Source organism: Nannospalax galili, unplaced genomic scaffold (assembly GCF_000622305.1).
Source record: "Nannospalax galili isolate Female #2095 unplaced genomic scaffold, S.galili_v1.0 scaffold32, whole genome shotgun sequence".
NCBI classification, from domain to species: Eukaryota; Metazoa; Chordata; class Mammalia; order Rodentia; family Spalacidae; genus Nannospalax; species Nannospalax galili.
In genome coordinates this window covers 827949-842380 of record NW_008335297.1, presented here as the reverse complement: position 1 = coordinate 842380, position 14432 = coordinate 827949, and the positions used below count along the sequence as shown (strand labels likewise).

Genomic DNA, 14432 nt, shown 5'->3' with positions numbered 1-14432 from the left:
CCATGTGGGTGCTGGGAATCAAACCCGGGTCTTCTACTAGAGCAGTCAGTGCTCTTAACTGCTGAGCCATCTCTCCAGCCCCAACACTAACTTTTAACTATGTAGAATATTCCATTTAAAAAAGTTACTCCAGCCAGGCATGGTGGCACACACCTTTAATCCCAGCACTCGGGAGGCAGAGGCAGGTGGAACTCTGAGTTCAAGGCCAGCCTCTACATAGTGAATTCCAGGACAGCTGGGGCTACAAAGAGGGAGACCCTGTCTCAAAAAGACAAAAAAAAAAAAAGTAGAATTCTAGAATTTATCTTTTCTATCTTCAGTGTGAAGATGTTTATCACTTGCATGTCTATTATCAGAACTCAACCCCAAGATTACAATGAAAGACTTCATTTCAAAGTCTGCACATTCACAATTGAAAGGCAAGGCAAAGAAGATCACAAGCTTGAAGCAACCTGAGTTTCCTAGGGAGATCTTGTCTCAACAAAACAATATCTGTTTGCTCAGAGGTCCAGGCAATAGTGATGACTAACTGAACTTTACAAGGAGTGCTTAACTGGAATGCTGTGTTTCTACTTAATGATGAAAGAGCTAGGCAGAGTTGGTACTTAGCATGCAAGAGGTCCCAGCACCAAACACACACCCCAAAAGAGGTGACAGCATGGATCACAAGATTCCATAAGAGCTACATGACAGCATGGATCACAAGATTCCATAAGAGCTACATAGGCTAACCACAGACATTCAAACAGAGAAGCATATATTACACAATGGAAGGGCTGAAGCAATAAATGAACAAGCTGGTAGCTATCTGGAGGTCAGCAAACACAACTCCAGATAAAGTTGGAAGGAAGACTTGGGCCAGGGTGTGATGGCACACTGCATGCCTTTTAGTCCCACCACTTGGGAGGCAGAGGTATGTGGACTTCAATGAGATCGAGGCCAGCCCGCTCTACATAGTGACTTCTAGACCAGCTGGGGCTACAGGGAGACCCTGTCTCAAAAAAAGAGGCAGTTTCAAAATGCAATTCCATATTACATTATAAACCAAAAGGCAAACTTACCATTTGATGCTGGGATCCAAACATAGTGTTACAGGGCACACGGCATAAGCAGGGGAATGGCAAGCCAAGCTGCAAGAAGAAACATAACTTTAGAAGACCTTTGTCACAACTCACTTATGACTGTAGAAGCCTAAGCAATAAAGACAAGTTACAATTATTCCTTTAAAAATAAAACATCTTAGCCGGGCATGGTGGTGTATGCCTTTAATGACAGCTCTTGGGAGGCAGAGGCCAGCAGATCTCTGTGCGTTCAAGGTTAGTCTGGTTGCCATACAGGGAGACCCTGTCTCAAAGACCAAAAAGAATAATTAAAAAAAAAATCTTAGTGGGAGTATGGTGGTGTATGTGTTATCCTGGTAGTCAGGATGCTGAAACTGGAGGATCATGTGTATGAAGCCAGCCTTCTCTACACAGTGAGACTGTCTCAAGGGGGGAAAAATCCACTTCTCCCCCAGCAACAGATTATTAAAGCACATTTGAAAAGTTAAACTCTCACCCCAAGAGGGTAATTGTCAGGTGTTTTACAAGAAGATACAATGTAAGCTACTCTACATGAGTCATGTCTTTGATATATTCTAGAATGTAGCAAAAAAACCCAGAGACTTTTCGAAACAAAGAAACTACCGAGCACAAAGCATGGGGTGGGGGCAATCTGGGATTCTTCTTCCAAGCATCACTTGTAAATGACACCAACTAAAGGCATTTAGAGAACAGTACCTTATTTATGGGTCCCCCCACCCCTACAGTAATAAATATGGATTAACAGATGGACACTGCTTAAAGAAGCCAGGCTTCAAGTACATGCTATGGATGGAGAAAATTGTCAAATTAATCATATATTCCTAATGTTTAGCTTCCAAAACTCCACAAGGAGTTTATAGTTTGAGGAACTATAAACAGTTACAGCATATTGTTCTGTATAATTAAGACTCAGTATCATAAAATCCACAAAATGTAATGAGTGCTTTTCTCACACATTTCTTCCTTAGAGGATTTTTTTTGTAGGGATTTTTTTTTGGCAGTGCCAGGGACTGAACCCAGGGCCTTTGCATGCCAGGCAAGTGCTCTGCCACTGAGCTTCACACTATGCCTTCAAGTGTTAAAACCAAACCAAACCAAACCAAGCAAAAAGAAAGGACCCCCCCCCCCGCCCCAGAAAACAGAAGAAAAAAAAAAAAACTTTTAAAAGGCTGGCACAAACCTGAAATCCCAGTACTTGGGAGACTATGGAAAGAGGATAGAGAGTTCAGAACCATCCTGAGCCACACAGTAAGTTAGCTCCAGGCCAGTCTGGTCTACATATATGAGAAGACTTTGTCTGAAAAAAAACCAATCCGGCATGGTGGCTCACACTTCTAATGTAATCTCAGGAGGCTAAGGAATGAGAACCAGATAATTGAGTTCCAAACCAACCTGGGTAATCCTCCTGCATCCTGGGATTAAAGGAGTACTACCATGCCCAGCAAAATTGTCTTAAAATTTAAAAGGGTTGGGCTGGGCGTGGTGGCGCACACCTTTAATCCCAGCACTTGTAGGCAGAGGCAGGTGGATCTCTGTGAGTTCAAGGCCAGCCTGGTCTACATAGTGAGTTCCAGGACAGCTGGGGCTACAGGGAGACCCTGTCTCAAAAAGACCAAAAAAAATAAATAAATAAATAAAATAAAAGGGCTGAGGACATAGGTAAGTAGAAGACAGCTTCCTTAGCACATACAAGTTTGGGTTCAATTCACAGTACCACCAATAAAACAAAAACATTTTAAGTGAAAATATCTCCCATAAGCCACTGATGTACTACTAGTAACAGCTTAGTATAGAACTTGCCAGATATTTTATAAGTATAAATACATGGTTTTAGAGAAATCTATCAATTTTTCTAGGTGTAAAACATGTATACAAGGGGCTGGAGAGCTGGCTCAGCAGGTAAGAGCACTGGCTGCTCTTGCAGAAGATTGGGGTTTGAATCCCAGCACCTACCTGGTGGCTAACAACCATCTGTGACTCCAGTTCCAAGGGATCCAACACCCTCTTTTGTCCTCTGCAGATACTGAATGACATAGGTATACTTACATACATGCAGGCATAACACTCATACACATAAAAAGAAACGTCTATAAGCATGCACATGCTTTTTAAAACATAAGCTTGATCATCTTGTTTTATTATTTTGAGGGCCTCACTGTGTAGCACTGGCTAGTCTGGAACTCACTATGTAGACAAGCTGGCCTTGAACTCACAGAAATCCACTGGCCTCTGTCTTCCCAAATGCTGAGATTTAAAAAAAAAAAAAAACTTTTAATTATGTGTACGTGTGTCTGACAGAAGATGCCACCTGTATGCAGCTGCCTGTGGAAGCCAGAAGAGGGCGTCAGATCCCCTGGAGCTAGAGTTACAGGTGCTTGTGAGCCACCTGATATGAGTGCTACAAACTGAATTCTGGTCCTCTGGAAGAGCAGCAAGTGCTCTTAACCGCTGAGCCATCTCTCTAGCTCATGACCATCTTAAATTACTGTTCTGCCATTTGTTTTTCTCACTTATCAGAATACTCACACATCTTTCTTTCACATTTATTTTGTGTGTGCATGTATTTTACAGCATGGGTGTGGAAGTCAAAAGACAGCTTGTGGCAGTTGGTAATCACGTGGGTTCCGGGAATCAAACTCAGGTTGTCAGACATGGAGGCAAGTGTCTTTACCTGCTGAGCCAACCCCTATCCCTCACACATCTTTGAAGATGGATTTCCCCCTGGTAAATGGGCTATACCATGAGCTTTAAAACTGGTAATATTCACTGGGGAGCCTGTAATCCCAGTACTCAGGCAGTCAAGGCAGCAGGACTGCTGTTAAGTTCAAGGCCAGGCTGGGCTACACAGCAGGTACCAGGTCAGCCAGGGATACACAGCAAGACCCTGTCTCAAAAACAAAGCAAACAAAAAAAAACAAATCCCCAAAACAAGGCCTGGGATGCAGTTAAGTTAACCAAGTGCTTGTCTAGCATGCATGAAGCCCTGGGTTTGATTTTCAACACCACAAATTGGGTATGAGATGGTGACACACCCCTGGAATTCCAGCACATGGGAGGCAGGGGCAGGGAGATCCAAAGTTCAAGATCATCCATCCTCTGCTACAAAGTGACTTCAAGACCCACCTGGGATACACGAGACCCTGTCTCAAACAAAAACAACATAATCTATCAGAGGAACATAACTCTAAATCTAGAAAAAGTTTATGTATACAGATGTCTGTAACAAAGAGCATTACCTGAAAATGGTGACAGAAAGCAAGAGAATGGACAGGCTCTAATTGTCTAAAAGGGAAATAATCATTAAATGAGCACATACTCACTTGAAGAATTATCAGGAAGATATCAAGAAAAAATTTATTGCATTTTTTTTAAACTATTATTTAAAAAACAAATAAAAAACCACACTATTATTTCATAGTTAGGTGTGGTAGCTCACACCTTTAATTCCAGCACCTGGGAGGCAAAGGCAGGTGGATCTCTGTGAGTTCAAGGCCAGCCTCATCTACATATTAAGTTCCAGACCAGTTTGAGACCCTGTCTCAAACAAAACAACTATTATTTCTTTCTTTTTTTTTTTTTCGGTCTTTTTTGAGACAGGGTCTCCCTGTAGCCCCAGCTGTCCTGGAACTCACTATGTAGACCAGGCTGGCCTTGAACTCAGAGATCCGCCTGCCTCTGCCTCCCGAGTGCTGGGATTAAAGGCATGCGCCACCATGCCCAGTTTATTTCTTATTTTTAAAAATAAGTTCTACATAGTGAGTTCCAGGCTAGCGGGGGCTATAAGGAAGATCCTGTCTCAAACAAACAAACAAAAAAAGATTTATTTTCATTTTATTTGTTTGCCTGCATGCATGTATGTGTACTACATGCATGTAGTGCCCACAGAAGTCAAGGGATCTGATGCCCTCTTCTGGTCTCTGTGGGCACGCGCACATGTGGCATACACACACATATACATAAATGGAAAAAAAAATCTAAAAAAAGTTTAAAAGACAAAGCATTGGAGGTAGGGGTGTAGCTCAGTGGTATAGTGCTCACCTAGCATATGTGAAGCCTTGGGTTGATCTCTAGCACTACAAACCAAAAACTGAACCACATGACCTTTTTTCTTTAAAATATCTATTTGGAGTGAGGGCTAGAGAGATGTCTCAAACATTAAGAGCATTTGCTGTGCCTACAGAGGATCTGGTTCAGTTCCCAACACCCACATCAGTAGGCTCACAATCACCTGTAACACCCTCCTTTGGCCTCTCCAAGAACCTGCACACACATGGTGCACATACAGACAAGCAGGAACAAATACACACAAATAAAAATGAATTAAAAAATATTATCTTTGGAGCTGAGGAGATAGCTCAGTAATTAAAGCACTTGCCACACCAAGTGTGAGGACCAGAGTTTTGATCACCAGAAACTCATGAAAATGCCAGGTAGGCATGATGGCTTACCTGTAATTTCAGCCCTGGAAGGCAGAGACAGAGATCCCCAGAGCAAGGTGGCTAGTAAGACTAGCCGTACTGGCAAACTCTGGTTTGACTGAGAAACCCTTCCTCAATAAATAAGGTGGAAGAGGGATTAAGGATGATTCCTGACATCAACCTTGGAATTTCACATGAACACGTATACATGTGCACATGTACCCACGGACATATGTACCCACATACATGCAAAACCATGCACACACACACACATGTATACACAGAGATATGAAAAATGAAGGGGGGAAAAAACACCTCTGTCTTTTGCCACATTACCTGATTACAAAGGTATTGTCCCAAGCCAGGTCTAGCAGCAGCACTAAGATATATAACAGGCTTTTTGTTATATAACACGTTGAATCCATCCACTACAAAGTCTTCATACCGAGAATGAATGGCAAGCTTGCAGATCTTGGCAAGTCCTTCTCTCTCTTCTTCATGGAAATAAGCACAGCCATTTTCATACCTATTAAGAGATCCCATATATTTAATGTACTTTCTAGCTATTTCTGATTTTATATTAGTTGTATAATCATGGAAGCAATTCTCTTCTCAAGCTAGACACTGCTACCTAGATCATGCAGGGGACAAGAATGTGATGCTCCCTCATCTTCAATAGCTGACTACTTACTACAGGTGGAGGTTATAAAGGAGAGAAGCAAGGACCTTCCATCCACACCCAACTCCAGAAACACAAAGAACAGAAACTATGGGAACAAACAGAGACTAAAAGTCCCCCAGAAACAAAAAGCCTGAGGATGATGGCTCTGTTTTATTCTACGTGAAGGCTAGTGGTACAGGTAGACATGGTTGTTAATAGAGTTTCAGCCCTAAAACATCTAAAATAAATGAAATGTCAAAAATGCTAGTCTGAGCTGGTTATGGTGGCAAATGCCTTTAATCCCAGCATTCGGGAGGCAGTTCCTTAAAAGTATGAATCTATGGGGTTGGGTGTGGTGGGGTAGGCAGAGGCAGGTGGATCTCTGTGAGTTCAAGGCCAGCCTGGTCTACATAGTGAGTTCCAGGACAGCTGGGGCTACAGGAAGACCCTGTCTTAAAAAGACCGCCCCCCCCAAAAAAAAGTATGAATCTATGCACTCATTTAATCCTCACATGAAATAGCCATCAATGCTTTGCTCATTTAATACATGACAAAACTGAGGCATGGAGATGCTAAGCAACCCTTCCAAAAAAGAGTCAAAGCCAGGCACAGGGCTGGAGAGCTTGCTCAGCAGTTAAGAGCACTGGCTGCTCTTGCTGAGGACCAGGTATTGGTTCCCAGCACCCACGTGGCAGCTAACAATCTTCTGTAATTTCAGTTCCAGGGGATTCAACACCATCCAATGCATGCATACATGCAGGCAAAACACTCTATACATATTATGCATTAAAAAAAAAAAACTCTTAAAAACAAAACTTCATTAACGTTTTTACCTGAAAATCCGGCACAGCCATAAGGTAGTGTCTGAAAGTATCCTGGTTGTAAGTTTTCTCAGCCTCTCTTTGTCCAGAGTTGAAATATAAGCGCCCAGACTGTGACCCAACAGAGCCATGTGACCTTGTTCTCCAATATTCTGGATTCTGTAATCAAAATTCATTAGGTTACTAAAAAGTATTAGACTCAAAACATAGAAAAGGAAATGAAAGTACAGAGTGTTTCACAAAAATGTATTAGACTTGAAATTCACCAGATATCCTACAGAGAAATTCAGAAAACTCAATGGGTGTAAGATACTCAAAGTTTGGGGAAAAAATACTTTTAAAATTGGGTCCTAAAAGATAAATATCCCTCTCTTTATTGAGAATACACAAACTGTTTCAGAATAATTCTCTCTTATAGTTAAATACTTGCCTTACAATATAGTTAAATACCAATCTTAACTACAGAGGAAGGGTTAGTAATGTAGCTCAATTGTAAGGTGCTTGCCAGTATGAGTGAGGCTCTGGGTTCTAGCCACAGTACCAAGAAAACAATGAAACAAGGAACCACCAGAGGACAGACATAAAATAAAATGGGCAGAAACATTTTAAAAATAATTATTAAAGATCACTTTCCTGCATGAAATATCTATTGGAAAGAATAAAGCATCCTAGCACTTAAGAGGTAGAGGCAGAAGATCCTATGTTCAAGCCCAGCCAAGGCTATACAACCCTGTCTCAAAAACAAGCGGAAAATCAAAAAAGAAATAACACAGCAAATTCAAAGGGAATTAGATGTTTTGTATTAAAATAGATGAATAATTTTCTTTATAAGAGTAACGATGGGCATATGGTGCATATTTACAATCCCAGCACTAAGGAAAGAGGCAGAAGTTCACAGCAGTTTAGTCTATATAAGCAAGTTTCAAGGTAGCCAGAACTACACAGTGAGACCTTGGAAGGTGGAAAGGGAAAAACAGGAAAAGAGAGAGGTGGTGGGGAAGGAGAGAAAGAAACGGGGGGAGACAAAGGGAGGGAGTGATGATAGTGGAAAGGAGCAGAGAAAGGGGGGAGGGAGGGGGAGAGAGGGCGGTAAACAGAAATGGGAGGGATATATGAACATGAACCTAACTGTAAACAGCAAGAGAAAGATAAAGAACTGAATAGGGTCTTGGACAAAGACATAGGAAGGGAAAAAGAAAGAAGCCTTTTTAGGGAGCTGGAGAGATGGCTTAGTGATTAAGAGTGCTTATTGCTCTTTCGAAGGGCCCAAGTTCAGATGCCGGCATAAATGTCAGTGTGCCTGTAATTCCAGCTCCAGAAGCTCTAACAACCTCTTCTGGCCTCCTCAGGCATCTGCACACAAGTGGCAGCCTTTTTTTTTTTTTTTAAAGATTCTGTGACTTGAACCTATGATCTTGTGCATGCTGGCAAGTATTCTACAACTGAGTTACACCCCAGTCCCAAACAAGTCTTCAAACAGACTGAAAACACACAATCTAGCTCATAAGAGAAATGCTTATTTAATTAAATACCTCGCCTTGTATTTCTCACTTATCACTTTAATAAAAAGTCCTTAAATTTGCTAACACCGCTGCAGCAAAGGCATGGAAAAAGAAGTGTTCTCCTACATTGGTGGTGGGACTATGAACTGGCTCAATTCTTAGGAGCAAAATTTGGCTCTACTGGAATTCCAAATGTACACATTATCTGACCCAGAAATCCCACTTCTATGACTTACTCCCCAAACATACTTGTCTCTACAAGGACTGACATATGCTTAAAGTATTGGTTACAGCAATGCTTATGTCAGTAAAATAAGAGAAACGATAAAATTCAGTTCATCCAACCAAAAACACAGTTGCTCTTCACAAAGAGAAGGCTCCTTGTGTGATATACAATGAACTTCAAGATATATGTAAAAAACCAAGATGTGCGGTATTTATGTACTGGAGGGGTGGGTCTGGATGTTTTGTCTGCATACACATACATACATATGTACATATATGTGTGTGTATATATATATGTATATATATATCTGTGGAATAATAAACTGGTCAGTCTATCTCTATGAAAGAGAAAAAGGTAGGGAGGCAGAGACAGGATGGAAAAAGTGTGTGTGTGTGTGTGTGTTTGTGTTTTGGTGCTGGGAACTGAATTTAGGGCCTTATCTGTGCTACCTACCACCAACCTATAATCCTAGCCTGAAAAAATATACACCTTTTCTTCTCAGTTTTATTCTGCTTTGTTTTGAGATAGGGTCATGTACTGGACTAGCTTCAAATTTGTGGCCTCATTGCTTCTTCCTCTAGAATGCTAGGATTATAGGTGTAATCACCATGCCCAGCTTATCTTCTGAATTTTGAACACAGAAAATGTATTACTGATTACAAAAAAGTTAAAGACAAAACGGGGCAGGAGAGATGGCTCAGTACTTAAGAGTATTTACTGCCCATCTAGAGGACTTGAGTTTGGCTTCCAGTACCCACAGAAAGGCTCAAAACTGCCGGCAACTTCAGCTCCAGAGGGGATCCAACACCCTCTTATAGTCTCTGTGGGCACTAATGGCACAAAGCATGGCAGACACTCAACACAACTTTGCACATGAGCGTGCACGCACACACACACATACACACAAGAATAAATTCAAGCTGGGTGTGGTGACTCACGCCTTTAATCCCAACACTTGGGAGGCAGAGGCAGGCAGATCCTTGTGAGTTCAAGTCCAGACTGGTCTACATAGTGAGTTCAGGTCAGCTGGGACTACAGGGAGACCTTGTCTCAAAAGACAAAAAACAAAAAAAATTCATATTTTCAATAGACAAAATGAAAATACATTCATTTAAATACATTACACAGATGAATAAATAAAACAAATGGATGACGCACAATGTAGGCTTTCACCAATCAATTTAGCCTCAGCAATTCTTAGCAAGCTGAAGCAGAAACAGAAAAGCATGTACACCTCTAGTGGTTCTTTACAAGACCTAATACCATAGAAATGTCAGGATCTACTTTTAGTAAATGCTTTCCTTTTATAAAACATACTATCTAGCCGAGTATGGTGGCTCACATCTTTAATCCCAGCACTTGGGAGGCAGAGGCAGGCGGATCTCTGTGAGTTCGAGGCCAGCCTGGTCTCCATGGTGAATCCAGGACAGCTGGGGCTATAGGGAGACCTTGTCTCAAAAAAACCAAAAAAAAAAAAAAAACAAAACAAAAAAACCAACCCCATATTACCTACATTGCATAAACATCTTTCTGAATAGAGAAAATGAACATTACTTTAGTATCATATCAATATAACTCAGTGAAGTACAAGTTCTCTTTTAGGTCATTTGTGAGAACGGAATAACTACTGAAATCAAGAACAGACTTCCAAAGGCAAGCTGCCAATACTTCTCCAGTACCGGGCACTCTGGGGCTCTTCATCTTCATCTCCATGCATCAGATTCTGAACTAACTGGAGGATGCTCACCATATCTTGTCCACTGCAGAACAAAAAGAGTTAGATGAGTGGAAAGAGCACACACCCCTTTCTTTTCATCTCCCAACTATCTGTCTCATTCAACCTAACTTTAAAAGTTCTTTTTTCAAGTTGAGTAGCTAGCTACAAAAGAATGTTCTGAGACCAGAGTTTATGTATTTTTTCAAAATTCTCAAATTATAAACTGAATCCTGAATATGATCTTATTTGTGACTAATTCTTTGGCCCAAATGAGAGTTTAACTTTTGAAAATATTTTCAAACTGAAATATTTTGAAAATATTTTCACCTTTGCTCTAGATCCAATACTTCCATATTGGATCACTTCATTCCTGGAGTAGAGCAGAAAATATTTAAATATTTTACTTACTTTTAGTTTGTATATATGAGCTTATTGCCTACATGTGTGTAAATACACTATATCATGCAATACCCACAGAGGTCAGAAGAGGGCGCTGGATTACCTGGAACTGGAGTTACAGACAGTTGTTAGCTACCATGTGGGTGCTGGGAATCCAACCTAGGCCCTCTGCAAGAGTAGCCAGCGTTTTTAACCACTGGGCCACTCTCTCCAGTCTGACTTTGGGTCTTATAACATGCTTATTAAATATTCTCTGCTTGGGGATGGAGAGATGGCTCAGTGATTAAGAGCACTGACTGCTCTTGGAGAGGACCCAGGTTCAGTTCCCAGCATCCACATGGTGGCTAACACCCTAACTCTAGTTCCAGGGGATCCAAAGTCCTCTTCTGCTTTTGCACATGGGTGCACTTACATACATGCAGGCAAAACACACACACAAAAATAATAAAATATTAAAAAAAAGAAAAAAAAAGAGCCAAAGTCTTTAAGATGCTAGAAGGTCCTAAAACCAGTATGAATACTCTAGTACTACTAGTATATCTCGGTCTACCTGAACCAACAGCCTTAATTAAACATGTAATATAACCATTATTTATTTCCAACTCTTCTCCAAGTTGGGAAATTTGAGATTTGCTTAGAGTGTAAACAGACTGACTTCTGTTCAAGGCATGTTACTAACTGCTCCTTAAAATGAAAAGATGGAAACTCATGAGAAAAATATGTCCAAAATAGTATGAAATGCCAAGGCAATTTGTGGAGCATATAATGTAAAAATATTCTCAATTAATAAGAATATTATTAATAACATTTTTCTCTTTAAAAAGAGAAACATGGGCAGGAGAGATGGCTCAGCAGTTAAGAGCACTGGTTACTCTCACAGAGGACCCGGGTTTGGTTCCTAGCACCCATATGGTGGCTAACAACTGTCTATAACTCCAGTTCCAGGGGATCTGACACCCTCTTCTGGCCTCCTTGGGCATAGCTAGACATGGGTGCACTTACATACATGCAGGCAATACACTCATACACACAAAATAAAATAAAAATTTTTTTTTGATCTTTTTGAGATAGGGTCTCCCTAACTCACTATGTAGACCAGGCTAGCCTCGAACTCACCTGCCTCTGCCTCTCAAGTGCTAGGATTAAAGGTGTGTGCCACAACACCTGGCAAGATAAAATATTTTAAAAAGAGAAAGATAGGAGGAATATAGTAGAGAAAAAGTTCAGCAGTAGACAGCTTGCCTACCATGCCTGGAGTTCAATTCCTAGTACCACATAAATAGTAATAAATAAAAGATGCACTATCAAAACAATGCTCCAAAACCCATCTTTTCAAAGGTGTTAACCTGAAAGTGCGATGCTCTGGTCCTTGGACATTGAAGAGTTAAGGGCAGGGAAGGGAACCTGAAGCATGCTTGGCTACTATCCTTGTGACCTTGAGTAAGAAAGAGATCCAAAGTCCCTGAGCCCATTCCTTATAGAACAGGGAAGATATAATCAGACATTACCTGTAAAGCACCTAATGTAAAGCCAGCCAGCCATTTTACTAGATTGCAAATACTGGACATAAACATTATTGAAGGTGAATGCTTCTTACTTCTGATTGTTTTAGTTTTAGTTTTGTTTTTTTTTTTCTGTCTTTTTGAGACAGGGTCTCCCTGTAGCCCCAGCTGGCCTGGAACTCACTATGTAGACTAGGCTGGCCTTGAATTCAGAGATCCTCACTAAAGGTGTGCGCCACCACACCTGGCTGTTTTAGTATTTTTAATGTGCTGTCATTCTGAGAATTTCAGATATTCTCTTTTAGAGAAACTTCAGTGCAATCAGGAGAATAAACAAGTCTTAAACCTCTTTGTGCCTTCACACCTGGGACAAGGAGACAAGATTTGTTTTTCATTCTAAGAGGCAGAAAGCACTACACACCTAAAAGATTTCAAATTAGCATGATTCATATGCTACAGTCAGGAGCAACAGTTCAAAAACAACAGAATCTGGGTGCGGGAGACCTAACATTTACTGTATGGTGTATGTCATACCTCTGTGTTTTTCTTTCCTTTTGCAGACTAGTATAATTGATACTCAGGTTAAAGAACAATTTAAGGGAGTTGTACTGTTGACCTATGTGCAGTTTCCTGGTTATAAAAGAAAAAAATTAGTTTGTCTCAGGGAGGCTGGGTGGAGACTTTAATTCTAGATTGAGGGGTAGCATCCTGTGAAAACTATAGCCAGCTACTTATTTTTTTCTGCTAGGTCAAACAAGAACTTGATAAATTTGTTTTAGATGCCAACGAATTAATCATTCTGACACTTTTGTTTCATTTAAATACCTCTTTATAATGAGATTACAGGTTTCAAGAATGAGCAAAGTATGATAGTCCAGTTATAATTACAAATTCATGAATAGCTTTTGAGTCGTATATTAACTTCTGAAAGGGAGCCAGGAATGGTGGCCCATGTCTGTACTCTACTACTCAGAAAGCTGAAGCAAGAAATTGCTACCAGATCAAGGCAAGCCCAAGCTACACAGTGAAACCCGGTGTCTCAAACAAACATACAAACCCAAACAAACAGCAAAGTTCTAGGAGAGAAAGACACTGGTAGGCTCAGACTTTTGCCAGACAATGGCATTTGCTTTCTAATGCTCTACTGCACATAACTACTTAAATTATCTTGGTGCTCATTCAAACTAAACTAAAGGTATTAATCCTCACTGCCACCTACCTGCCCTGGAGTGGCCCTGGAATGTCCTCTGAGATGAGTTTCTTTCCATTTTCTTCCTCTATTCTTCTAGTATAAAGAAAAGAAAAAAAAATTATGCTTTATACAAATTTCTCACATTTGTACATGTAAACAGGTGACATTACCTAGCACCTCTTAGTGACTCATGGACAATTTGTAACACATTTATCACATCTCCCTAGATCCCAGTTTTAGATATACTTTAGAGTTTCATGAAAAGAATGTGGAAAAGCCACTTGCTTGGTTAGCTGAAACCCTATATAACTTGAGTCTATAGTAAGAAGTATTTATAAATTCAAATCAATACATTATGTAAATGAAACTTTAAACAAGTAGAACTGAAAAGTTCTTCCTTACAACTTCAAAATCTTTTCATTGCAAAGCATCTTCTACCAAAGACAAATACCAATTTAATGTCAGCAGAAGCTGCTGGGTGTGGTGGTGCATGCCTTTAATTCCAGCACTCAGGAGGCAGAGGCTGGTGGATCTCTAGGAGTTAGAGGCCAGGTTGGTCTATATAGTGAAGTCCCCAGGACAGTTGGGGCTACACAGTGAGACCCTGTCTCAAACAAACCAAAACAAAAACAATAAAATCAGCAAAAAATCACATTTTCGAGATGGGAGGTATCTTTAACAGGAAGAAACCATAGCTACCAGTTTCAAAACAGGCTGGACATGCTGGACAGGGTGGCTCTGCCTCACATGCTCACCTCTGACTGTTCTCTAGCATCCGCATGGCCTCCTTCAAGTTTTTTCCCATTTCAGCTAATGTAGGGTCTGATATCTGGGAAATAAAAAAAAGTAGAAATTTAATACTCCAATATTACTACTAGATTTTTCTGTTTTTAAAATATTCTTATATATATA

At 40.5% G+C, this 14432-nt stretch overlaps 1 protein-coding gene across 3 annotated transcripts in view; it reads right to left on the bottom strand.

Annotated features, from left to right (window-relative positions):
- Pdxdc1 (pyridoxal dependent decarboxylase domain containing 1) overlaps window positions 1-14432 on the bottom strand; it is a 73847-nt gene that overhangs the window by 33086 nt on the left and 26329 nt on the right. For 2 of the 3 annotated variants that reach the window (XM_008829887.3, XM_017797347.2), the window contains exons 2-7: window positions 14276-14349; window positions 13548-13613; window positions 10390-10470; window positions 6995-7141; window positions 5837-6026; window positions 1062-1130 (exon numbers count right to left, since the gene is read on the bottom strand). In XM_008829887.3, coding sequence (XP_008828109.1) covers window positions 1062-1130; window positions 5837-6026; window positions 6995-7141; window positions 10390-10470; window positions 13548-13613; window positions 14276-14349 — 627 coding nt within the window. The remainder of the gene's footprint in view (window positions 1-1061; window positions 1131-5836; window positions 6027-6994; window positions 7142-10389; window positions 10471-13547; window positions 13614-14275; window positions 14350-14432) is intronic. The other variant, XM_029561990.1, reaches the window with a different exon arrangement.